Source organism: Diabrotica virgifera, chromosome 5, assembly GCF_917563875.1.
Source record: "Diabrotica virgifera virgifera chromosome 5, PGI_DIABVI_V3a".
NCBI lineage: Eukaryota > Metazoa > Arthropoda > Insecta > Coleoptera > Chrysomelidae > Diabrotica > Diabrotica virgifera.
In genome coordinates, this window is record NC_065447.1 from 75,026,344 (window position 1) to 75,052,799 (window position 26,456).

The 26,456-nt window shown below is 32.9% G+C and overlaps 2 protein-coding genes across 3 annotated transcripts in view; one reads left to right on the top strand and one right to left on the bottom strand.

Annotated features, from left to right (window-relative positions):
* Positions 1 to 14,134, top strand: part of LOC114326696 (poly [ADP-ribose] polymerase tankyrase) — a 117,302-nt gene extending 103,168 nt beyond the window's left edge. Inside the window, exon 15 of the mRNA XM_050650151.1 lies at positions 29 to 14,134. Within this exon, the coding sequence (XP_050506108.1) occupies positions 29 to 32 (4 nt within the window). The 3' untranslated portion in view covers positions 33 to 14,134. The remainder of the gene's footprint in view (positions 1 to 28) is intronic.
* A 6,251-nt stretch (positions 14,135 to 20,385) lies between these two features.
* Positions 20,386 to 26,456, bottom strand: part of LOC114326681 (ATP-binding cassette sub-family C member 4) — a 111,801-nt gene continuing 105,730 nt past the window's right edge. For both annotated transcript variants that reach the window (XM_028275089.2, XM_050650152.1), the window contains one exon: positions 20,386 to 21,033. In XM_028275089.2, the coding sequence (XP_028130890.2) occupies positions 20,560 to 21,033 (474 nt within the window). In that variant the 3' untranslated portion in view covers positions 20,386 to 20,559. The remainder of the gene's footprint in view (positions 21,034 to 26,456) is intronic.

Consider the following 26,456-nt stretch of genomic DNA (forward strand, 5'->3'; position numbering starts at 1 on the left):
GTATTAGTAATAATTGTTTAAATTTTAGGTGATTTCCGGAGCAGTGGCTGATGCTTCGACCAACCAAGACGTTTAAAGATTATATCTGCGGATTGTTGTGCCACGCTTTACGCTGTCTAGCTCCAGCAAGAAAGCAGTGTAGTTGTCAGGAGAGTAAATAGCCAAGTTTGAAAGATAAAATTTTTAATAGATTACGCAGTGCTGTACTAGATATGTTTTTACTGTTCGCGCAATGCCTTAGACAAGATTTTGGCCAAAGGGTAGTCGTTGAGGATGTTTAAAATGGTTTGATGCAGCATTAAAATTAAATCGTTGATGTACAGTTGCGGCCACTAAATAGTTTACACCTTCATTTTCATATGTAATACACTTATATCATATTGTCGTACGGATTTATTAATGTCAAAGTGCTTGTCAAAAATTTCACGCGTATTAAAAAATAAAATAAAAACCTATTAAACGCGTCCAAAATGCCTACAATGGCAATTTCAAAACATAAGAGCAATTTCCAAATTCAATAATTTGAACTAAATTTTATTGATAAAAACTTTTTCTACATTTTCGTTTTGTAATATTCTGTAAAAGAGATTTATTTTATTTTTGAAGTTTTAATTTTAATCAACCTATTCTGGGTTCGCCACTGGTAACGTCACTTTGACGTAAAAGGTGCGTTTAAACGAGGTAAAAATTCAAAAACTCGGCCAGTAGATATGTAAGAGTGTACACTATTCAATATCCACAGCTGTACCTGGAAAATTATGTCCACTCTTGAGTTTTATAATTAATAAATTCAGCTGGTAATATGGGCAATATCTCCACAAGTATGTATTGCAATTTTTTCAATAGTACATTGGCTGTTGCGATCTGTTCAAAATATTTTAATTCTTTGTGTTCTTTATAAGTTCAAGTACTCAATAAGTTCAAGAAATGTACTTAATTGGGTAATCTAAAATATTTTTGAGAACTCTGACGTTATATGGTTTCATAATTTTCTCCCACATAACTTTTAATGCTGAAATCACTCCAGGTTTTCTGTATCTATTGCCGTTTTAATTGTACTAATCCACAAACTTATTTTAACTAAATTTTATCCCTAATATAGAGTCCAGTGGAAAATTTGATGGTTTTAGGATAATATGAAATAGGCCTGGATCCCGCGTACCAAAAAAGTTGATTAATAACGAGCTGAAAAATAATTGATAAAATAGCTTAACGGTGTCTAGTCGGACAAACTTTGATGTATGGGAACACTGGAACAGAGGAAGTTTTAATTGTGGAACAGGTGACAGGTTTCAAATGTCAGACTACGAAAATGTCCCATGTATTTTGTCGGACAGAACTTCCAATTGCTTTGTTACCCTTTCAATAAACTCTCATGCAAAAATCAGACTGCTATTTACCACCAATATAATTCCTGCCATTTGACATGTTTTACGTGTCGGACTTATTAAAATGCCCAACATATTTTTCGGACAAACATTTTTTCATATTTGCTATTGAATAAACTTAAAAATAACCCGTTAGTTTTCACAATCATAAACTTGTCAGGATGACACGTTCCACAATTAAAATCACATTCCACAATTAAAACTTCCCCTGTTCCAGTGTTCCCGTACATCAAAGTTTGCTCGACTAGACACCGTTAAGCTGTTAACAATTTTCAGGTTGCTATTAATCAACTTTTTTTTGGTACTAAACGGTAAAATCCAGGCCTCAAAACATTTAACAAAGATACGAATGCGCATCTTATCCATGCATTAAAAATCTAAACTCGAATCAAACTTTCCGGAATAATTATGGTGTTCACGTTTGTGGATATTATTTTATTAAAAAATTGAATTAGATCTTTCTGAGATTTGTAATATCGGAAACTATACTATTAAGGCTTTTCGCTTTAATACGACTGATAGCTGCGTAGATATTCAAAATTTTATCTTCTTACTTGAGTGTGCGGTTGTCACGTTCGAAAAATATTGCGAGATTTTTTTGAAATTAATTTTGTACATTTTTATTATAAGGAATCAAACAATGTTTGGAGTAGTATCTGTTGTTTAACGATTTATATAAACAGTTTTATCGTTTGACGTAGACATTGATTTGCCTTACTAATTGTTCCCTTTTCTTTGATCTTGGAATCGGTCTGGAACTAGCTGAAAATTTCCACACAGCAGTTGTGGAAAATTCTAAAAAGTTTAAATGATAGTACCTACGGATTTCTTTTCTTCAACCTTGTGTCCTGAATATCCCGGAAAGTATCATCTACGACAAAAATGAATACAAGTAAAATTGTTTCCAATTAAATATTTTATCAAACTATGTATGTTTATGTAAATCTATGGTAAAAAAAAATCGGTGCGTAAAAATGAATAAGGTAGGTACCCCTAAACTTATCTTATGTAAACGTGGTATTCTTTTTCTCATGAGCATCTTTCAGGGCGTCACAGTTTTTCGAATTATTTCTAACGCATTAAATTGTATGTGACAGAAAAAAAGGCACGTCGGTGATTAGAGACATTTATTCTAGTTGTCGATAGATGGCGCTATAATCGAAAAAAAATATTTACGAATTATATAATATCTCTACGAATATAATCTATACAATTTATAAGACTATACAAATCAAAGAAAATACCATTTTATAAATGCAATAAACACAATTGATTTGTTTTTATGCCAAATTGCAAATAAAATGTGACAACTGTCAGATTTAACTAAAATGTCATGTTAGAATAAATGTTATAAATGTGTATTATCGCGGACTTACCTTTTTTTCTATCAATTGTGACGCACTGAAAAATGCTCATGAAAAAGACCATATCAGTGAAATTGGCTGAAACTTGCCAGAGAGGTAGCTTTGGTCACGCTGATCAAAAGTTCTTATTGTCCCAAAACTCAAAAATTAATTGTTTCAGAGTCACGGAGCTTCAAAGTGTCGTTTTTAGTCCTCTTTTCAATTCCACACATTCAATGTAGGAAATTTGAATCTCGTTAAACACAAATATAAGATCTAAATGACATTTCTTAATGTTGCCCTGTCAAAAAAAATAATAAATAAGTTAGATGTCCTGGGTAGGATATCCCAGAAAAATGTTTGTCGATATTCTACTGTTTCACGTTGACAGTCCCACTAAATGACTTAGATGTTATGGTGGGATATCCCAATGATCCATGATAATAGTTCCACTAATAACTGGAACATCAGATATGTTCCACTAATTTACAGGGATATTTCACTTTCGTACATACACCTCTAGCTAATTTTGTGGGAGGTTACATATGCGCAGAAGCTCTCAAAATAACGCCAATCTCACAGAAGTTATAGGAGGGACCGACGCACGCGCAGAACTTTTCAATGGTTTATGCCCAAGTGTATCAGTATAGCGTGGACTTACACGGGAAGTATTAGAAGAACTGATACATATGCGGAAGCAGTCAAGAGGATGTACACATGTGCAGTAGATATCCGTGCTCCTGCTCATGTATACTCCGCTCCAAAGCGTTTTAACAAAGACTATTGACTGTAATACATACAACTCTTGACATTTCCCATTACATTTGAGGAAGCAAACAATATAGCGCCATCTAGTGGTGTGCGGTGATAACCAGAGCAATCTAACCGTACATTTATAAAATTGCTTTTGTATAAATGTTTGAGCCATTTTTATTTTAATTTAATTTAGCAAAATTAGCTCGTTATTCAGAAAATTATAAAATTAAATTTGAATGTTTACGTCAAATTTTACATTTTCAAAACGTAGTTTCACTTCAAGCCGACGTGCTTCCAGATTTCTGTGGGAGTTGGATGTATTACAGTCAATAGTATTTGGTTTTAATTAGTTGAGTAATGTTCGATAAAACTGCTGCAGCATTTATAAGGAAAGTGGGAACTTCATTAGTTTTGTTGCTATTTATGTTTTTTCACAGATTTAGCTTTTATTTAAATCTACATTAAGTTGATTTTGTTCCCACTGTTAACTATTTTAAGCATTTTTACTATATATTCTTTATTTTCAGTGCAAAATGAATTATTGATTGCGATACTACAACAAATGTTTGATTCTTAGTAATTTTAGATCAAGAACTGAGGCAAAGAGAAGTCAATATTTTCCTGTGCGCATATCTTTATAGTGTTGAAACTACTTTTTTCCCCAACATTTTGTCGTTATCTCGAAAAATATTAATTTTAGCAGAACATTTTATTTATAAAAGATGATATAAAGTTAGATTTCCTACAAGATTGGCATAATGTGAAAATTTCGAGGGTTTAAAAAATATGTTTAAATTGTTTATAAGTATACCAAATATTAATATCAGCTATTTAATACAATTAATATTTTTTTAATACAACTTATACTTTAAAAATAAAGTTTTCTATAAGTAATTCGATTCAAATTCCTGCCTGGCGATTGACTTTTAAAGTTTAGAAATAAAAAGAAGTCGCACTGGCCCAAATCTGGAGGAATACGAAAATTTTTCTCCATTTTCTGAAGAAAAACGCCCCATATAGTGCGGTGCGCTGGGGTGGCTTAAAAATGGAGTGGACGAGCATAATTAACAATTAAAAAACAACTGTCTAAATTGAAATAAGCCCTATTACTCTTTAGAATATTGAAATAGAATGTTTAAACTTCAATTTAGGCACTTGACAACCTCAAAAATCATAATTTATATATGAGTTTTCAACTCGCGAAAATGCGTATTTTCGCATTTTTCAGGTTTTCAATCTCTTATATCTCGAAAACTACCAATTTTAGAGGAATGACAATTTGTTTCAAATGACCCAGAAAATCTAAAAAATGTTTTTCGGGGCAAAAAATAGTGTTTAAAAATTGCTGACCAAAAATTTCGCCCGGCTCCGTTCAAATTTGTTTAAAAGAGATATTTTTGAAAAGGAATTCGTAAAGAAACCGAATCAGAAATTTTTTTCTCAGGAGCGGTCTCAAAACCTGGCCTAGACTAATTCGCGATAAGGACAAGAATATAAAGTTTCTAATATACCTAGTACCTAGTATTTGTCTTGTATATTTTTAAGAATTTAATCTTATTTTATGTCTATAGACGTTTTTTCATAAAATTAACACTTTTCTAGAGAAACTTCTCAATGTTGGGAAAAAGGTGATTTTCGCTTGTATAGATAGATCTTTCAGACTTTTTTTGTGGAAATGATTGCCTCTCATTGGTATCTTAGTTAAAGACGACATCCAGTAGTGATTTTCGCTTGTATAGATAGATCTTTCAGACTTTTTTTGTGGAAATGATTGCCTCTCATTGGTATCTTAGTTAAAGATGACATCCAGTAGCAAAACAACAGATTTGAATTATTTTGTTTTCAAACCCTCAGTTCTTGGACTATAAATGCTATGACTTAGTTATTTTTATAAAACGAAAAATAAATTCAAGTCGATGTCCCTTTCCATTTAAAATGCACCTTAAACAAAATAGTACTCGTATAATATGTAGTAAAATATAAAATAAGCTTTCATTGTGACTACTATACGTTTTTCACAGGTTAATTAAATGGTATATAAAACAAATGTTCAAGTTATATTCAGTGTCAGTTGAATAAGGAAACATTTAAGCATAAATACAAAGTATATTTAGCTATTTCCTTGTGGCAGTCTTAAATTGATCCAAGATTTCAATTACATAACTATTGTTTTCTCTCTATTCAATCTTTTACTAAGAGAAGTTAGTAGCATAATAATTTTATAATTGACATGTACATTCAACAATATTTTTATTTAAACAGAAATACTATTGTTATAACATTAGTTTACATGTTTTGTTTTATACTTTTTGTTACAATCATCTTCTTGTATTGTTTTCAGAAAATATCGTATTACGTATCAATAATAGAGTTCTGAGTACCACGAGCACCGGGTAAATTTTAATCAAGGTTATCTTCCTCTAGGCTTTGATGATCCAACGCCAAACTGCAAGGCAGCATCTTCGCCTATACCATAGGGCGCAATATACACTCAAGTGCAAAAAAATCGATCCATTTAAAAATTTGGTCAATTTGATGTCACGAATTTCCTAAACCCGTTGTCCGATTTAAGTGATTTTTTTACCATGTTATAGCCTTATTCATTAACAATATCTCTGTAATAATATTGTTGCTAGACAGGTAAACTGTCGTTGTATACTGGGTGTACGAATCAAACTGTGTTTTTTTCTCAAAGTTCGCATCACCCTGTGGACTATTCTAGCATTTATAAAATACTGAAATGAAAACCCAACAGCCTCAGGTCTACTTAACATTCTGTTTTTAGATTCATTCGCTTATGTTGAATAATAAAAACGTTAGGTACTTTAACCACTGGCCATGTTCGTCATCAGTACAGAGTGTTTCTAAATAAGTGCGACAAACTTTAAGGGGTAATTTTACATGTGAAAATAAGGACAGTTTGCTTTATAATCATATGTCCGCAAACGCCTCGTCCGAGATACGGGATGTTTAATTTTTTTACAAACTGACGATTTATTTATTGCTTTAAAACCATTTGAGGTATGGAAATCAAATTTGGTGGGTTTTAAGACGTAGTTATTGCACGTTTTTTGACATACAATTAAGAATTTAATATTCACCATTGGCGCGCAAACGGGTATTATGACCGATCATATTACCCGTATGCACGCCAATGGTGAATATTAAATTATTAACTGTATTTCAAAAAATGTGCAATAACTACGTTTTAAAACCCACCAAATTTGATTTGCATATCTCAACTGGTTTTAAAGCAATAAATAAGTCGTCAGTTGTAAAAAAAATGAACATCCCGTATCTCGGAAACGAAGCGTTTGCGGACATATGATTATAAAGCAAACTGTCCTTATTTCCACATGTAAAATTACCCCTTAAAGTTTGTCGCACTTATTTAGAAACACCCTGTACTGATGACGAACATGGCCAGTTGTTAAAGGACCTAACTTTTTTATTATCCAACATAATCGAATGAATCTAAAAACATAATGTTAAGAAAACCTGAGGCTATAGTTGGGTTTTAATTTCAGTATTTTATAAATGCTAGAATAGTCCACAGGGTGATGCGAACTTTGAGAAAAAAACACAGTTTGATTCGTACACCCAGTATACAATGGTAGTTTACCTGTCTAACAATATTATTACAGTGATATTATTAATGAATAAGGCTATAACATGGTAAAAAAATCACTTAAATCGGACAACAGGTTTAGGAAATTCGAGCATCAAAAATGACCAAGGTAAATGCAAATTTTTGTTTATATTCGGTTCAGATTTGGACCACCATCTCCATATAGCTATTTCAGCATCCTTATGCCTCATCAGTGAAGCTTATGCAGTCACAAATCTGAAGGAATACAAACAATCTGACTATTTGAGGGAAACCATCGCGAAAACAATGGTTCCACCTCCTGAGACGCATACTAGCGACATCTCTCGTATTAAGAGGAAAACGAAAAGCCCTAGATACAAAGTTTACTACCTTTTAAACAATTAGAATAACTGAAACCAAAACCAAATTTTTAGTGGATCGATTTTTTTGCACCCGAGTGTACATCTCTCTCGTATACCTTTTCGTATGGCTATGTCCTCCGACATGTTGCCCTCCACCCTTACTTTAGCTGTCTGAATCACCTTCATATATACCCGTTGCTCTGAGTATTTGTGCTAGTTTCTGATGTTAACGCAATCAAAAGCTTTGCGATAGTCCATAAAGATTACGATAAGCATCGTGTCTAGGCCTCCATAAAATTTTGTTGGTCCATCTTCCATCTCTGAATCTGGCAACATGGCCTGTCCAGTTTCATTTTAGCGTTTTAATTCTCTTAACTGCGTCCGTAGTTATTTTAACTATTTTATTTGAAACTTTGTCTCTGAGGGATATATTCAAAATTAATTTCTCTATTGCTATCTGTGCCATTTGTATTTTATTGATTACTTTTCTCGTAAGGGTCAATATTTCTGCTCCATTCGTTAGAATAGAGAGGACACATTTATCAAGCACCTTCCATTTCAAGCATGTGCCAATATCTGATCTAAAAACTTCGATCAGTTTTCCTTAAGCTGCCTTGTTAGTCCTATCCTCCTGTTTAACTCGGTTGTTTGATTGTCTCTTCCTAATTTAATCTCGTGATCCAGATACTTATAGGTATATACTTGTTCAATTTGCGTGCCATCAGTTGAAATGTTTTTGGTCAGTACAATGTTGGTTATGTATTGTGTTTTAGTATTGTTCTACAATAAGGACTATGCCGTTTACAAATCTCAAGGTGTTCAAAAACTCCCCATTTATGTTGAATCCAATATTTTCCCCCTTTTTGTTTTTTCATAGCACTATATAATAAAACGGTCAATAGTTTAGGAAAGATGGTGTCCTTGCCATGGTACAGCTGGTTCCCAAAAAAAACTGATACGATTCTTGAAGCGTATTTTGTAGAAAATTGAGCAGTGTATAGAAAAGTATAGTATAGTGAAGAAAAATACTTATTATTTACATTCTATCATTGTCACTGCTAAATCTTAAAATTTGTCATATATGTAACTTATTCTGTTCAACCTCAAAAAATGGCTCCACATGCTAGCAAAGAACTAATAGCAAGAATTGTATCGAAATTAGAAGATGGTTGGTCACTATCTGCCATAGCGAACCATTTTAACGTAAGCAGAACAACAGTTTTTAATATTAATAAAAGATGGAGAGAACAAGAAACTCTCGAAAGAAAGCAAGGTTCTGGAAGACCAAAAATATCTACCGCTCATGAAGAACGTACGCTTTTGGTGAGATCCTTTTGAAGAAGCGAAAACTGCAAGAATTATGTCACAGTTTCCGGGAAGAAAGACAACAACTTGGGGCAGAATTAAAGCATCGCGTCTTAGTTAATTTTATTTTTACATGCCTAAATTTAAAATGGTTTTGGTCTTCCAGACCCTCGCTTTGTTTTGAGAGTTTCTTGTTCCCTCCATTTTTTATTAATAGAAAAACTGGTTCTGCTTATGTTAAAATGTTTTGCTGCATCTGATAGTGCCTTTTAATTTGTTATCTTTTAATTTGTTTACAATTCTTGCTTTAATATATTGTTGAGTTAAGTCGTTTGGTTTATTCCTTAATAAAAATAAAAAATAACAACCCTATTTTAAATAAAAACTATCATTTATATACTCTTTATAAAATTCATGAATCCAAAATAATCTCAAAATTTAGACTTTAATAATCAGTTGTTTGTTTATTTTATTATTTGTCTGTACATAATGCCAGACCAATCAAATACACTGCTTAAAATCATCAAATCTTACTATGAGTCGTATCAGTTTTTTTATGAACAGATTATATGTATATTCCGAAGAAGAGTGGTGTACCCATAATGAATACTGCAATCTATAAGAGCTCTTAAATTGAAGCTAGGACTAAGTCATATGCTTTCTCAAAGTCTACAAATATTAACCTTCGGATGATCAAGGGGGGTAAATTGGGACCCCAGCTTATGTTTTCTTTAATACATTCAAAAGTATTTTCAATTTTTAAACGCTTTTATTTAGTTCAATAGTTTGCGTAAAATCTTTAGACGTTAATTTGACTGCCTTTTCTTCAATGCAAATGAATGAAAATTTGCAGACATATTATGCTTTCGCGGAAACAATACATGAATAGTCAATAAAAATTTTTTTCATGTTTATTAAATGTTGAAATAAAAAAACGATTTTAATGGAAAACGCTTAAATTCTCTTGTTTTTTACAATGTAAAAACTTGAAACTTTTACGGATTGTATAGCTAATGATATGAACAATACATAATTTCACTTTTTACGTTAATTGTTTACGTTATGTTTCATTAATAAACAATAAAGTTTCAAATTTTTTGCCGATTCCGACTACTTTTCATGTTAGTACATCATATGTTTTATACATATTTTAATAAACATGACGATATATTTTAATGTTTGAAAAGTGTAAGACTAAAAAGTAAAAAATAAAAAAAAATATGAAAAAAAATTTTTTAAGAAACGCTTTTTTTTTAGTTACGAGTGACTAAAATTAAAAATATTATAAAAAATGAACTAAAAAGCAAAAAATAAAAAAAATTTAAAAAATCTTAACACATTCGCTAAAGAAAAGCGTGGGGCGAAAACCGTTTATTCGATGAACACGCGCCATGCTTTTCTTTGACGGATGTGTTGTATTTTTTCAATTTTTTTTTTATTTTTTGCTTTTTAGTTCATTTTTTTATATTTTTAATTTTAGTCACTCGTAGCTAAAGAAAAGCGTTTCTTAAAAAATATTTTTTCATATTTTTTTATTAACTCATTATTTTTTTATTTGACTTTAATATCATTCTAGATATCCTTATATTTTGAAATAAAAAAGTTCCCTATATTTTACAAATAAAAAATATATTTTGAAGTTGATGTTTAGTAAAATACCGTCTATTATGTGGAATTCCAAATAGTTTTAAACTGCGCGTTATCAAAATCTATTTTTAGACTGTGGTGCCTGTTATGTACGAATCATGACATTCCTGTCTGCTACAGTTTATTATTATAGTTTCTTAGTATTTTGTGTACATGTACGATATGGCCCGCAAATATCTTACTGAGGCTGAGTTACAGGAAATTGTTACTGCTAGCTATTTTTGTGATGATATAGAAGATGAAATAGTATCAGAAAATGAGGATGTATTATTAGATGAAGATTTGAATGCTGAAAACATTCATTCCAGGTCATTTTTGACCTGGGGTCATTTTTTACCCCCGTTGGTCATCCGTGTAACAAAAAAAGGTTGGTCATCGGAAGGTTAATATAAATGGCTTATCGTATTCTGTAACTTTCTCTATTAAGGACTTGTAGGTGGTCATTCGTTCCAAAGCCACTCCTAACTCCGGCTTGCTCTAGTGGTTGGTGAAAAGCTAGCTTAGGTTCCAGTCTGTTAATAATTATTCTCATAAAGAGCTTATTTAAATGATTTAACAAGCTGGTAGGTCTGCAGTTTCCCATTTCTGTTTCTTCTCTTTTTTTGTGCTATCTATCTATCTCTCTATATATCTAATTAACCTTCCTCGGTCCATCTTTGGACATAGGCCTCCCCAATTCTTCTCCATTCTTCTCTGTCTGTCGCTACAGTTATCCACCTAGAGCCCACGTGCTTCTTTATATCATCTGCCCATCTCATTTGGGGCCTTCCTCTGCTTCGTTTATATTCCCACGGTCTCCAATTTATAAGAATTTTGTTCTATCGGTCTTCTTTTTGTCTTATATTGTATCCTGCAAATCCCCATTTCAATTTTGCAACTTCTTGTCTAACATCCCTAACTTTGGTTTTCTCTCTTATCCACTCGTTTCTCTTTTTATCCATTAGTCTTATGTGCAACATTTGCCTTTCCTTTGCTCTTTGCGTTTTTATGATTTTGTCCATGTTTGCTTTTGTAAACGTCCACGTTTGGGAACCATAAATGAGAACAGGGGGTACGCATTGATTGTATACCTTGGTCTTAATATGTTGTGGATATCTTTTGATTTTAAGGATGTAGCTTAGTTTGCCAAATGCCGCCCGTTTTTGTGCAATATTATAAGAAAAGTATGTATTCCATTTTCCTGGTGTAATTCCTATAGAGGCAGGCATTATAAATAGTTTTGAAGGCTTTTATGGTGCATTCGCCTCCTAGTTTTATCATTTCACTTGCATTCATCTTCTCTAAGTGTTTTGATGTTCCTCATACCCTTTAACGCTGATTCAATTTTCTCTTCGGTTATATTGATTCTGTTAGATTGTGTTACATAATAATAATGGATACTACTTTTAAGTGGAGGACCAATAGCTGTATAGCGTAAAAATCTCGATTAAGATATTTATCATATGGGAGGTATTAATCTGTTAGTAGGTGTTTTCACGGTATATACTACTTCACAGACATGTAATGTGTTTTTTTAGTTTTCTTGAAGCCGGAATTAAAAAAATCCCCCTGACAAGTGGGAAGAGGCTTTATACGAACTACTCACCAGTTTTTTATCTGTTGCAGTTTTGGATTGCACTGTCGGAACGGGCACAACGTACAAACGAAACTACAGGATCCAATGTTTTGTTAATTTTTGTAAAGGTCCTTTTTGCTGCTTGAAAATTACCCAATTTTTAGGGTATATAGATTGCAAAGTAATAAAGCAACACTTTATTCAGGGACAGCAGACCAGTATATTTCAGCATTTTTTTCCCAACCCATGAATACCAATAAAAATTAGCCAAAAGAACAACCAAATATTTGTGTGTTTTGTTGTTCTTTGACTTTTTTCCCTATAATTTACTTTCTTTTTACAGCTAGTTGCTTTTTATTTCATTAATTGATTTTATATTTTTATCCATTCTTAGTTTTCCATTACTTTTATAATCAGATTTAAATAATTTACTAAATCTTCGATCCTTATTTGATCTGTTTCCAGTTTTAAATGCCTTCGTTGATGATTACAGACCTATGGCTTTTGGTCATTTTTACTAGGTCTTTTAATTGATCACATTTACTTTATATTCTACCATAACATTTTATCATTTTTAGATATTTGAAGACTTAGGGTATTTATTTATATGTATCAAGGATCAAATTAAACTACACATATTTTTTTAATTTTGATATAAAGTATTATTTTCCAACAATGCAATTCAAGTAGACATTTATTATTAATAGTTTTTTCATTAACATTGTATTATTACGTGTTTAAATGTGTCGATCCGTATATTAAATGTTTTATATACTATATCCTCAATACTCAATACAATATAAAACAGTATGTCACATTAGTGGCGACATCATAACGCTATTTTTGTTGAGCTACATCTAGGTCCTGTTTCTAACAAAATAATGAAGATCTTTCCTTAAGATAATTCCTAACGAAACAGGATTTAAAGAAAAATTTAAATTCTCCGCAGTAAAAAGTATTTCAAACTTACCTATACTAAATTTACAGTCAAGATGCAGTAGAAATAAACAAACCAAGACACGTTAAATGCTACTAGGAGCACTCCCGAATCATAATTTACAATGTATAAACTTTGGAAATCATGATTTGGGATTTACAATGTATATACATTGTAAATTATGATTCGGGAGTGCTCCTAGTAGCATTTAACGTGTCTTGGTTTGTTTATTTCTACTGCATCTTGACTGTAAATTTAGTATAGTACTTATTATTGTTTAGTACTATTTTCCTTTTTGTTTTGTTGCTATTTTTCAGTATTTTGTTTGGTGTACTGCAGTCAATTGGTTTTCTTGTAGATTCTGTATGTTAGTGTTGTTTTTAGTAATTGCCTTGTAACTAAGTAAAGTCTGCTTCATTGTCTTTTACAAAGATTCGTTTATTATATCCGAGCTACCGCAATACCTCGGATGAGTAAGGATCCGACAATGTCCATAACCAACATTTTGTTACTACAGTCGAACCCGCTTATTAGAATAGCCTTCGTGCCTAGCAAAAGTATTCCTATAACCGGGATATTCTAATAACCGATCATTTATGGTTAGTAAAGAGGAATCGGGACCTCAAATTTCAATTCCTTAAACCAGAATATTCCAATAACCGGTATTCTAACAAGCGAGTTCGACTGTATAATCCGGGGTATCACAAATATCTTTGTTTCTATACTTTGCGCGCGCACTATATATCTCATTTATCTCACTATGATAATTTTCATCAAAGCATTTCACCCATTTTGCAATAAACTTTTTTTTTTATTTAATAAGATATTGAAGAATCTAAGCAATGAGTTTGTTTGGAACCAACATCTGGATTTCATTCAACAAAAATGTGGTCGTGATTTCACATTAACGTGGCATATAGAGCACGATTTACAATTTTGAGGAAATCTCGTGTAAGAAAAGATGTGTTCATTTTGTTTCGTGTATATATACATTAGTAAGATACCATGTTTTAGCATAGTTATACATTTTTGTTTATTTATTCGTAAATACTATTCTGATCTTTATATATATTGGAAGACTAAAAGCTGATATTTTTCAGTAAAATAAAAATGTGATATGAATATTTTTTCTAATTGATAATTAAGTTACACGGTGTGGTTTGTTTAATAAAATGTTTAGCTAGAGTAATGTATTATTTTGTGATTTATTTCGATCTTTATGTCGATTAGTAATATATTATTTTATTTACGACTTTTGCATTTAATTAATGTTAATGTTAACACCATATTCCTCTCCCACTGTATTAATATTGCAGACAATGAAAATGATCAAAACGAGATAATATATTATACAGCGGAGCAGCACATTGAAAATCCGAGTTATGAAGAAGTAGTTCAATCAAATAATAAAGAAACTAAAAAACAATAAAGCTTCAGGAACGGGCCGAATTTAAAGCATGGAGGATCCGAACTCTGGGAAGGAATTCATTACCTAATAATAAGGTCCATTAATATGGACCGAGGAGCAAACGCCAGAGGAATTGACAGTTGGCCTTATACAGCTAATATATAAAAAAGGAGATAAGAGGGAATGCCAAAATTATATTTTAAATACATTGCTAAATGTAATATACAAAATTCTTTTTGGTTTAATCTACAATAGATTGTTAGATTACTCCGAAAATATAATTAATGATTATCAAAATGATTCAGATCAAATAGAGCTACTACAATTATATTCATACTAAGAACGATACAAGAAAAAGCTTATAAATAGGACATAGAACTATATAATATGTATAAGTAGATATGTAGATTTTAACCAAGCTTTTGATAGTATGAAAAGAGACAAAATGCTAGAAGACCTTCATAATCTAGGTATACTTAAGAAATATATCAGCCTCATAAAAATTTCGTTTCAGGGTTCAAAAGCCGCAGTGAGAGTAGATGGAGAACTGACTCCCCTGTTTGACATCAACATGGGAGTGAGGCAGAGAGATGCTCTATCATCCATGCTATTCGACCTAGTTGTCAGTCATCAGATAAAACAAAGTAACCGGCCATATAAACACCAAAACAGTACAAATTACTGAGACGATGTAGCTATCATTAGTAGGAACAAGCCACGACTAATGAAAGCGTTTACATAAATTGGTCCTGAAGCACGAAAAAGGGGGCTTAAAATAAACGAAGTACATGTCTGCCAAAAGAACATATTACAATGGAAATAATATCACAATAGACAACTATACTATTGAACGTGTGGATGCCTTCAAATATCTGGCACAGAAATCAATCGGAAGAATTCCGAAAGTAGTGAAATTAATGCACGCATTTCCAGCGAGAATCATACATACTATGCTAATACGAGATTGATGACATCGAAATTATTAAACAAAGGAACCAAAATGACTACAGAACATTGATTAGACCCATAGTAACCTATGGTTGAGAGAAAAATACTGAGAAAAGTATATCGGTAGGGGAGCCCAAGCGGTGATTTTTGCAGTTACTAGAGCGCGTCCGAGATTATCACATGGGAGAAACATTGTACCCCGTAAATGTACCTCTACCATATATGTATTGGCTCTTAATAAAGGGGAGTTCATTAAGGGGGGTCCGAAAGAAAAATCTATCCTTAGGAAAACTCGAAATCACCAGATTAAAATAAGGTAAATTAAGTACTTACATGCAAAAGAGTGTATATTTCAAAAATCTGACGATTTGAGCGTAAGAAAATGGATGAGCCACAAAGTTTCACAAAAAAGCGAATATTTTACGAAATAAACGTCAGATCGAAAAACTAAAAAATACGTGTTCAATATTTTTCAAAAATCTATCGAATGATACCAAACACGACCCTCACGGAGAGTAATGGGGGTAAATATAAAATTTTAAATACGAACCCCTCGATATTTCGCGAAATAAATATCAGATCGAAAAACTGCAAAATACACGTATTCAATATTTTTGAAAAATCTATCGAATGGCACCAAACACGACCCCCCACAAATACCTTGGGGTTATACAGTGTGGCTAAATCGCAGGCATATCCAACTGGTCGACGCTCAACTAAACCGTGCTATGCGTATGATAACAGGCACAATTAAACCCACATCTACAATGTGACTACCTACCCTTAGTAATATAGCACCACCCAACCTACGCCGCGAACATGCATTAGTTAAAGAATATAACAAAATAATGAACAGTCGCCAACTTCTGGTCCACAACGACATCCCCGATATTCTTGGTAACCGTCTCCGGTCCAGGTTACCCCCTCTAAAATCTGCTCAAGCGCTGCAGCAATCCAACTTTGACTTACATAAATACTCGATAGAGAGAAGATTGGGAAAGTAAGGCAGATCCGCATTACCACAGTCTACCGGACATCATAGAAAAACCTGGCGAATTCGAATGTCCCCGTAAGATTTGGGCAGCACTTAATCGAATTAGAACAAACTGTGGAAGATGCGCCGACTCCCTCTGCAGATGGGGTAAACTTCTCTCGCCTTCTTGTGACTGCGGCGCTGCAAGACAGACGATCAGACGCATAATTCAGGACTGCCCACGCAGAGCATACACAGGCGACCCTATAGACTTTTTAGTGGCAACCGAAGGGTCAATCAATATATATAAAAAAACTAGACACATCTGCTTGTGATGCATTGTATAATGCATCTATATATGCATAATAAAATAAATCCTATTAACACTACATCATCAGCATACATTAAGCACCATGGAATGTTACCCTGCAGTTTCGCTGTTATCTGGTCCAAAACTAATGAGAATTAATACGGACTAAGTACCGAGCCTTGGCTACTTTCACATGAAATTTATCAGTCTCTCCCACACCTGTCCTAACACTATTCGTTACTCTCATACATAACTCTCACAATCTTTACATATTCACCAAGGACTCGCCGTTTCTTATTGAGTGCCCACCACAGAATCTCTCGAGGAACTCATCATATGCTTTTTTAAGATCAATGAATACCATATGAGCGTTGGTTTCTTTATTCCTGTATTTTTCCATCAGTTGCCTTATAATGAAAATTGCATCTGTTGTTGAACTGCCCTGCATAAAGCCAAATTGATTATCGGATATTTCGGTTTCTTCAGGTACCTATCCGTCCATCAATTACTCTCTCCCATATTTTCATGGTGTGGCTAAGTAGTTTTGTAGTCTCCCTTGTTTTTGTAAACAGGTATTATAATATGAAATACTAATATACCTACTGCTTCTCCATTCGTCTGGCATTTGTCCAACTTGCATAATTCTATTAATAGACCTGCTACACCTCTGTAACTAATTAAAAAAACATAGATGTTTTCAGGGACTTTCGGTCCTCGGAATAATCTAATCTTTCATTTTGCGTTTAAATTTTTCAAAAATACTTACATAGATAATAGTTTTCTCAGGATTCGAAAAAAAATCCATTTAAAAAACATTGGGACGAAATTTTGCGCCTACACTCTTAATACAAAATAAATATATTTAACAAATAATTTGGAAGTTTTAAGTTTTAGGATAAATATTTAATTTTTCAAAAAAGGACACTTACAATTTTGGTGAAAGCGATTTTGGCAGTTTAAGTTTTGACGAAAGCGCTAGGTAAAAATTTCAAAATTTGAGGAAGTTCATAAATTGATAATGTTAGAACATTTTGTAAGTGTAGAAAGTTTCACAAAGAAATATTATTTAAAATATTATATTAGCGTTTTATTTCAAATTATTTATATTCTAATTTTACGTTACAGAACATTTATGTCATCAATTTAATAATTTAGTGAAGCCTAAATAACTAAATCTATACGTCTCTGACTAAATTAGTTAAGAGCTAAACTAATTTCTTTTTAAATTTAGATATTACTCCCTAGATATTATTCAAATGTAGTAGATAGAATTGGTTGCCTTATTATTAGTATTCAATGCAACAAAATTCATAAGGTGCTGAAACTGTTATATTGTGGTTGGTATATCTGGCGGTTATAAACACCTTTTTTAACACATTTTGTCATTAATCTTTTGAAAACGATTTCTGTGGTGAAAATCGAAACGCCAAGAATTTTTTTGGTAAAAATGTAATTGCCATTACAACAAAACTGTGACTATTCTCATACAAACATAAAACTTAATAAAATTTTTAATTTATTAAGTAAATCTAGCTCAAATGAAATCATACTTTATTAAATAAAATGATACCTATTTATTTCTTATTTTTTACATTTAATAGATAGTTTAATTTTACGTTTTTTGGAGTTCATAAATAGATTTTTCATGTTTTTTTATACAACCAGTGATATATTTAAGATTTTTAGTAACAGTTTGGCTGAATTTGTAAAAAATTAGCATTTGCCAAAACGTACCTATACTGTCAAAAACGCTCTCCCCTTCTATCTATTCACAGACGTGGGAAAGCATTATTTACGTGAGTAATTCTCGTAAGTAATTTCGTATCTCAAGACCATAGTGTGGAGAAGGTCCAAGCTGTTAGAACCACAAATCATCTCTATTTGAAAATACCTGATTGAACTGAAGAAATTCTATCCAGATAACGAAGAGTTGATAAGTTTTTCTCAAAACAATATGGCTCTATATACATAGTTGTTTATAATGCTGGCCTAAACATTCACATTCTCAGGATATTGTATCGTACTTATACAGTGATGAGCGCGCTACTAACCGGCAAAATAACGCAAAAGATGGAAAACATATTAAGTTGTGGGAAAAAAAGAAATGAAAATAGTAGAGTTGGGAAATTTAGATAAACACCTATAAATTTACATCCTCTTTATTGTTCCCACCTTTAGACGGATCGGATGAGTTTGGCAACTGCCACTGTGACAGTGACAATTTTAGTTGACATACTCTTCTGGTACGTCTAAAGGTGGGAAACAATAAGAGAATGTAAATGTATCGGTTTTTATCGCTAAATTTCCCAACTCTACTAGTTTCATTCCTTTTTATCTCACAACTTAATATGTTTCCATCTTTAGCATTATTTTGAAAAATTATTTTTTAGCAAAAACTTTTTCTATGAAACTCTTATCTTTGTTACATCGTTCCATATCGCTTCATCTTCTAACAGCTCCTGGATCAGCATATTCTAACATCTAATTTTTAGCATTCTAACAACATGTAGAGAGATAAGTATCTCACGAATATTTTTACAAAATCTTAGATCCTTTAAATTATTAATAATGAAATAACTGACTACTATATTTTATTTATACATATTATAAAAAATAAAACATTGTGTTGGCTTTGTTTACTTTCAAACTAGAGCATAACAATATTACTACGTGCACTTGATGACATAGTAGTTTTCTGCTACCTAAGCAATAACGCACATAATATAAGCAATCAAACTTGACCCACTGAGAGTGTGTGTGTGTGTGTCATAATAATTTGTTTTTATAAATATATACACGCGGAATAATCTGCCAATAATAATTAGAATTTGATACCCGAAATTTGAGCAATGAGTTCTGTTAAAGATATCATTATAACGGTACGTCCTCAGCTAAGTATTAACCAGCATACTTATATCTGCAACCAATACCAAATGGGTAAATAGTATGTTCCTGAATTAACTACTTCTCTCCAAGAGCTCCATCCATCCTTATTATACAGTGATGAGCGCGCTAATAACCGGAAAAATAACGCAAAAGATGGAAAACACATTAAGTTGTGAGATAAAAAGAATTGAAACTAGTGGACATGGGAGATTTAGCGATAAAAACCTATAAATTTACATTCTACTTATTGTTTCCTACCTTTAGACGTATCGGACGAGTTTGGCTACTGCCACTGTGACAGTGACAGTTTTAGTTGACATACTCCTCTGATACGTCTAAAGGTGGGAAACAATAAATAGAATGTAAGTTTATGGGTTTTTATCGCTAGATCTACCATCTCCACTAGTTTCATTTTTTATCTCACAACTTGATATGCTTTCCATCTTTTGCGTTATTTTGCCGGTTATTAACGCGCTTATCACTGTATGGTAAATGCTGGACATTATCATCTAGTGCAGTGGGTCTCAAACTTTTTGAGTCATGTACCACCTACAGTTCTTTAAAACTTTTTGGTACCACCTATATTTTTAGATTGTATTAACAAGACTCACTATGTATTACTATTTTGATTTTTTGTGTGTTATGTGTACCACCGCAAATGATGATATGTACCACCAGTGGTACATGTACCACAGATTGAGAACCGCTGATCTAGTGCTACCTTCCTCGAACTGGTATGGGGATTTTCTTGAAATTCCAGTAGATACAACGTCCAGTTTCTACGAAAATTTCGGGAATTTTGGAGGAAGACCTTGTTTCTGGATTTCAGTTTGTGTCCAAACTCGTTCCACTCTCCCCTATTTAAATAACTTTAATTTTGTCCCGTTTCATTTTTTACCAACTTAGAACAAAATACGTGTTACGTGAACAAAAAAATACGTGTGCTAACCCATATATAAATAGTTTAGGCAATACAAATTATTTTAATTTGTTTTATTTATAAAAAAATATTAGATTACAACGTAACTAAACACTAAAAAACTATTAAATTAATTAAGTGTACATATATGACGTTTATTTAAATATACAACTCTCTATATGTTTCACAGTTCTAATAATTCATTATAATTTTTTCAAGTCGATTCTTTTTCTTTAGAAAACAGTATTGTTATCTCTAAGCATCTTGCTTTGTTCTGCTATTGCGAATAAATTCTTTGCTGTTGCTTTGCCTGTTTGCATAACTAGAGAATAGAAAACACCATTGATATTTTGTAAAAGAGTAAAAGGATGGTCAAACTCTACTGCTTGTCCAGCATCCATCACTAGAACTTTGTCCGAATCCATAATAGTATTCAATCTGTGAGCGATTGTTAATACCGTACAATTAGCAAACTTCTTTCTGATTGTTTTTTGAATTAAAGCGTCTGTGTAGGGATCAACGTTTGCAGTTGCTTCATCCAGGACTAAAATTTTGTTGTTGCCAACTATTGCTCTTGCTAGACAGACCAATTGTCTCTGTCCCACACTGAAATTAGTACCTCCTTCAGCCATTTTATTAGCTAAACCTGCTGGCAGTTCTTCTACTGCTTGCTTTAATTCCACCTCTTCCAATGCGTTCCATAGGGCCTAAAATAAAAATTTAAAATTGAATTTCGTTGCTAAACCTGATTTATCTTTAAGAATTATTAGAAACCAATCAAAAACAAAAATAAACCAATAAATACTTCACCTCCAATTCGGAAAAACTCAATACCACCAGGACCATGGACAAAAATCAACAAAGAAAAAGCTGATTTATTTGCTGAACATCTAACTGAAGTCTTCAAGCCACACGACAATGACCAAGTACAAGAAGTAGAGCAGGAACTAGCCTTACCAATTAATCAACGAGAGCAACTAACTTTAATTACACCGAAGGAGATCAAAGATAAAATTAATCATTTGAATGAAAAGAAGGCACCAGGCACTGATCTCATAACAGCAACAATGTTAAAACAACCTCCTAAAAAAGGTATAATGAAATTATTGTACATATTAAATGCAATCTTAAGACTTAATTATTTGCCTATATCACTAAAAATTGCTGATAAAAGTAGATGATGAACTAACTGACCCAATTGAAGCTGGCAATGAGATAAGACAGGGAGATTCCCTGAGTCCTCTGTTGTTCAACCTGATCATGGACGAAATAATAAAAAAAGTAAGAACAAAAAAAGGATACCAAATGGGAGAAAAACAACAAATAATCTGCTATGCAGACGACGCAATACTAATCTTTCAAAGTGAAGATGATTTACAACGTATGCTGCACGAATTTAATATAACCGCTAGAAAATTTAGCATGTTAATTTCCCCAAAAAAGACTAAATGCATGGTTATAACAGCAGATCTAATAAGGTGTAAATTAGAGCTGGAGGGTCAAATAATAGAACAAGTCATGGAGTTTAAATATCTAGGCATCACACTATGCAGCTACGGAAAGCTCGAAACAGAAGTGGAAGATCAGGTGAATAAAGCAAACAGAGCCGCAGGTTGCCTGAATTAAACAATATGGAGAAATAAAAACATCGGAAAAGAAGTGAAAGGCAGAATTTACAAAACAGTCATCAGACCAATAATGACATACGCGGCAGAAACACGACCTGATACAGAAAGGACAAAAAGAATGCTAGAAACAGCAGAGATGAAAACATTGCGAAAAATCGATGGTAAGACGATGTGGGATAGAGCTAGAAGTGCAGATATATGAAGGAGATGCAAGGTGGACAACATTAATAACTGGGTGAAAAGCAGAAGAGTAGAATGGAACGACCACATAAGCCGAATGACAACAAATAGAGTAGTAAGGACGGCGAGAGACGGTTCCCCAATAGGAAGACGATCAGTGGGAAGACCACGAAAAAAATGGAATGACAACTTACTGGAGGCACATTGAAAAATAGACAGAGTAATGTCTATATAAAAAGAAGAAGAAGAAGAAGACTAAAAATTGCCCAAGTAATTATGATACCGAAACCTGGTAAAGCTGCTTTAACGGATGTTTCATCATACCGCCCAATAAATCTACTGCCAATAATGTCAAAACTTCTTGAAAAGCTGTTACTTAAAAGAATTATGAGCGACCTAGAATTCCAAAACTGAATCCCAGAACACCAATTTGGATTCCGAGAAGGTCATTCTACAGTGCAACAATGCCATCGCATATCAAATGTAATTAATAGAGCTTTGGACAATAAACAGTATTGCACAGCAGCCTTTCTGGACATCAGCCAAGCATTTGATAAGGTATGGTACCCAGGATTACTTTATAAAATCAAAAAATCCCTACCCAACAAATACTTTGACTTATTAAAATCATATCTAAATCACAGAGAATTTGAAACTAAAGTGGAGGATGAACTATCAAACCGTAACAAAATTCAATCAGGAGTCCCACAAGGTAGTATATTGGGTCCACTTCTTTAGTACTGTAGACATCCGATTTACCAACCTCTCCACAAACCACCATTGGAACTTTCGCTGATGACACAGCAATATTTGCAACTGAAGAGGATCCAAGAGCTGCAGTATTAAAACTTCAAGAACACCTAGACCAAATTGGACAGTGGTTAAAGAAATGGAAGATAAAAGCTAATAAAACTAAGTCAACATATATAACTTCCACACTAAGGAAAGACCAATGCCCAAATATTAGCCTTAATCAAGTCAACATACCACAACAGAACATCGTCAAATACCTGGGGCTTCATCTTGATTCTAAATTAAACTGGAAACAGCACATTTTAAAGAAGAAGAAACAAATTGAGTTGAGAGTGAAAGAAATTAGTTGGCTTATAGGTAGAAAATCTAGACTCTCAATTGAGAACAAACTGCTGATTTATAAAAAAGTGATCAAACCTATATGGACGTACGGTATAGAACTATGGAGTTGTGCCAGCAAATCAAACACAAAAATTATCCAAAGAACTCAATCAAAAATTCTACGCACCATCGCAAATGCTCGTGGTACATTTCCAACCAAACCCTTCATACAGACCTAAACATCCCGTTAGTCAGCACAGTAATTCAAGAAAGAGCCAACAGACACCACGAGAAATTGGAAGGCCACCCCAACCAATTAATAGTACCATTACTGCAGCCACTAAACAACAGAAGATTGCGAAAATTATGGCCCATAGATCTTCGCTGAAACTGAGGTGAAACCTCTGGGTGATGTACCTCATAACGCCATTTTAGTGTACAATACTACATTGATATAAGATATTGTACTTGTTATCAAATTAACTCATAGAATATGTAATTCTGATTGTTAATAAATGCTTACAAAAAAAAAAAAAGAATTAGAATATAATAATTTTAGAATTTTGTATTACCCATTAAATTGGCAACATTAAATTTATTTTTAGATTGTCTTACATATTACTTACTATTTCACAATATAAAAGTGTGAACTGTCGAATTAAAATGACTTTGCCTGACTAATAAAGTAATAAAATTGTTTGATCAGCTTTTTAGCCACGATATTCTTCCTTTACCAGGTCCCATTTTTCTTTAACTAGCTGATCCGGCGAACTTCGTACCATCTTAGAATTCAACGTAGTCTTACAATATCATCTTACAACACCATTTTATATCATCATCTTACAAGACCATCTTACAAAATTTTACATTTCAGTGACAATTTCCAAGAGATAGTCTCAAACTAATCGGGCTACATGAGGTCTAGCATTATGGTGCATTAACAAAAATGTTGGCCAATATGCCAACAGTGCAAACGGAATCATACTATGATCCTGAAGAATATTCAATAGGTAGCGCTCACCAAGTTTGTGTATGCAAAAAATAAAGCATTTTTCGGGGAAAACCCATGTAAAAAATGGTTTACTTTTGTTTAAAAAAAATTCTAGCATCAAAAGTAAGCAAGTTACGCTCAAAATAAAATTCGTCCTTTTTTTGAAAAAAAAAAAAAAAAACGTGAAAACCACCTCCTAATTAACATCTCAAATTAAATTAATCGTTACCGCTTCACAAGTTACTTTACTTATGTCATAAGTGGCTCGACAATCCGTTGTGGATCTTGGCCTGCTCACAAAGAAGTCGCCACTCCTGTCGATTCCTGGCAACTTCCCTCCATCTTCTGACCCCTAGAATTTTTAGATCTTCTTCCACATCATCAATCCATCTTCTTCGTGGTCGTCCTCTACTTCTTGTGCCCTCTGGTTTTGAAAATGTTAATCTCTTAGTGTATTCGTGGTCTGACATCATAGCAATGTGTCCAGCCCATCTAAGTCTCTGCACTTTAACGAATTTCACAATATCTGGATCGGTGTATAACTGATACAGTTCAAAGTTGTATCTTCGACGCCATGGCCCATTTTCATTTACTGCCCCAAAAATCTTTCTAAGAATTTTTCTCTCAAAAATACCAGGAAGTCTTTCATCACTTTGAGATAGGGTCCACGTTTCAGCTTCATATATCAAAATCGGTCTTATTAAGGTCTTGTATATATTGAGCTTTACTGCACGTTTTATATTTTTATTTTTTAAATGTTTATGGAGACCGTGAACGGTTCTGTTTGCTATTACTATGCGTCTTTTTATTTCATCGCTTGTCGTGTTTATTGAGTTTACTAGCGATCCAAGATATGTGAATTCCTTGACTTGCTCAAAGGTGTGATTGTTAATTTGAATTATCTGTTGGATATTTTGGGAGTTTTTAGAAACCAACATATATTTGGTTTTTTCCTCGTTTACCACAAGTCCTAATTCGCTTGCCGCGTCCACAAGCCTTGTAAAACACTGCGCCATGTCTCTCAAACTTCTGCCCACTATAACTATATCGTCAGCGAATACGAGAATTTGCGTCGATCTATTAAAAATAGTTCCATTCATTCTAAAATATAATTTTCTGACTGCCTTTTTCAATGCAATATTAAAGAGGAGACACGCCAGCGCGTCTCCCTATCTTAGACCATTATTAACGTCAAATAATGTAGAGTTTTCTCCTTGAATTCTAACGCACGAGCTTACATTTTGCATTGTTAGTTGGGTCAACTTAACTAACTTAGGTGGGATCCCAAAGTCTATCATTGCATTATATAATACGCTTCTTTTAACACTGTCATATGCTGCTTTGAAGTCGACGAGGAGATGGTGGGTATCTATGTTATATTCTAGTGACTTTTCTAGAATTTGCCTATGTGCTTGAATTTGATGTATAGTTGACTTTCCAGCAGTAAATACGCATTGGTATTGACCTACAGTATCCTTTGTAAAATGTTTAAGTCTTTCAAACAATACATTGCCGAAGATTTTATATGCAGATGCTAACAAAGTAATGCCTCTATAGTTCTTACAATCCAGTTGATCACCTTTTTTATGCAACGGACATATTACTCCCTTTAGCCACTCTTCTGGTACCAATTCATTCTGCCATATAAGAACTATCAGTTTATGGATTGCTGCAAAAAGTTGATCACCACATTTTTTAAACATTTCCGAAAAGATTTCGTCGATTCCTGGGGCTTTATTGTCTCTGAGTTTTAGGATGGCATTTGACACTTCTTCTCTTTTTGGGTCTTCACTGTGTAGTTGACTTTACTTATGTATTGTTTATAATTATTATGATCTGTAAGTTTCATCGGTTTAAAGTGCTTATTTTTGAAAAAAATTGGTTTTAAAGTAAATATTTTTTCTTTTTTTTTCACATAACTTCAAAATTATTAGAGCTACCAAAAATCTCAAAGAGCAAAAAAACGTGATTTTGCTTTTCTGAATATTCTGCATTTTTTGTTTTTCTGTAAGACAAAAATTGGTTAAGACATGGCTGTTACATCTGCATAAAATATTGTGATTAGTGACTCGTTCAAGCCCTTTCAATTAGAGCCCTTTCAAAACTAAGCACTTTGAACCGATGACACTTACAGATCGTATAAACAATACCTACATAATGAAACTTGTGAAACGGTAACGATTAATTTCATTTGGAGTGCTGTTAGGGGTGATTTTTACGAGTTTTTACAAAAAAAAAGAATGTGTGTGTACTTTGT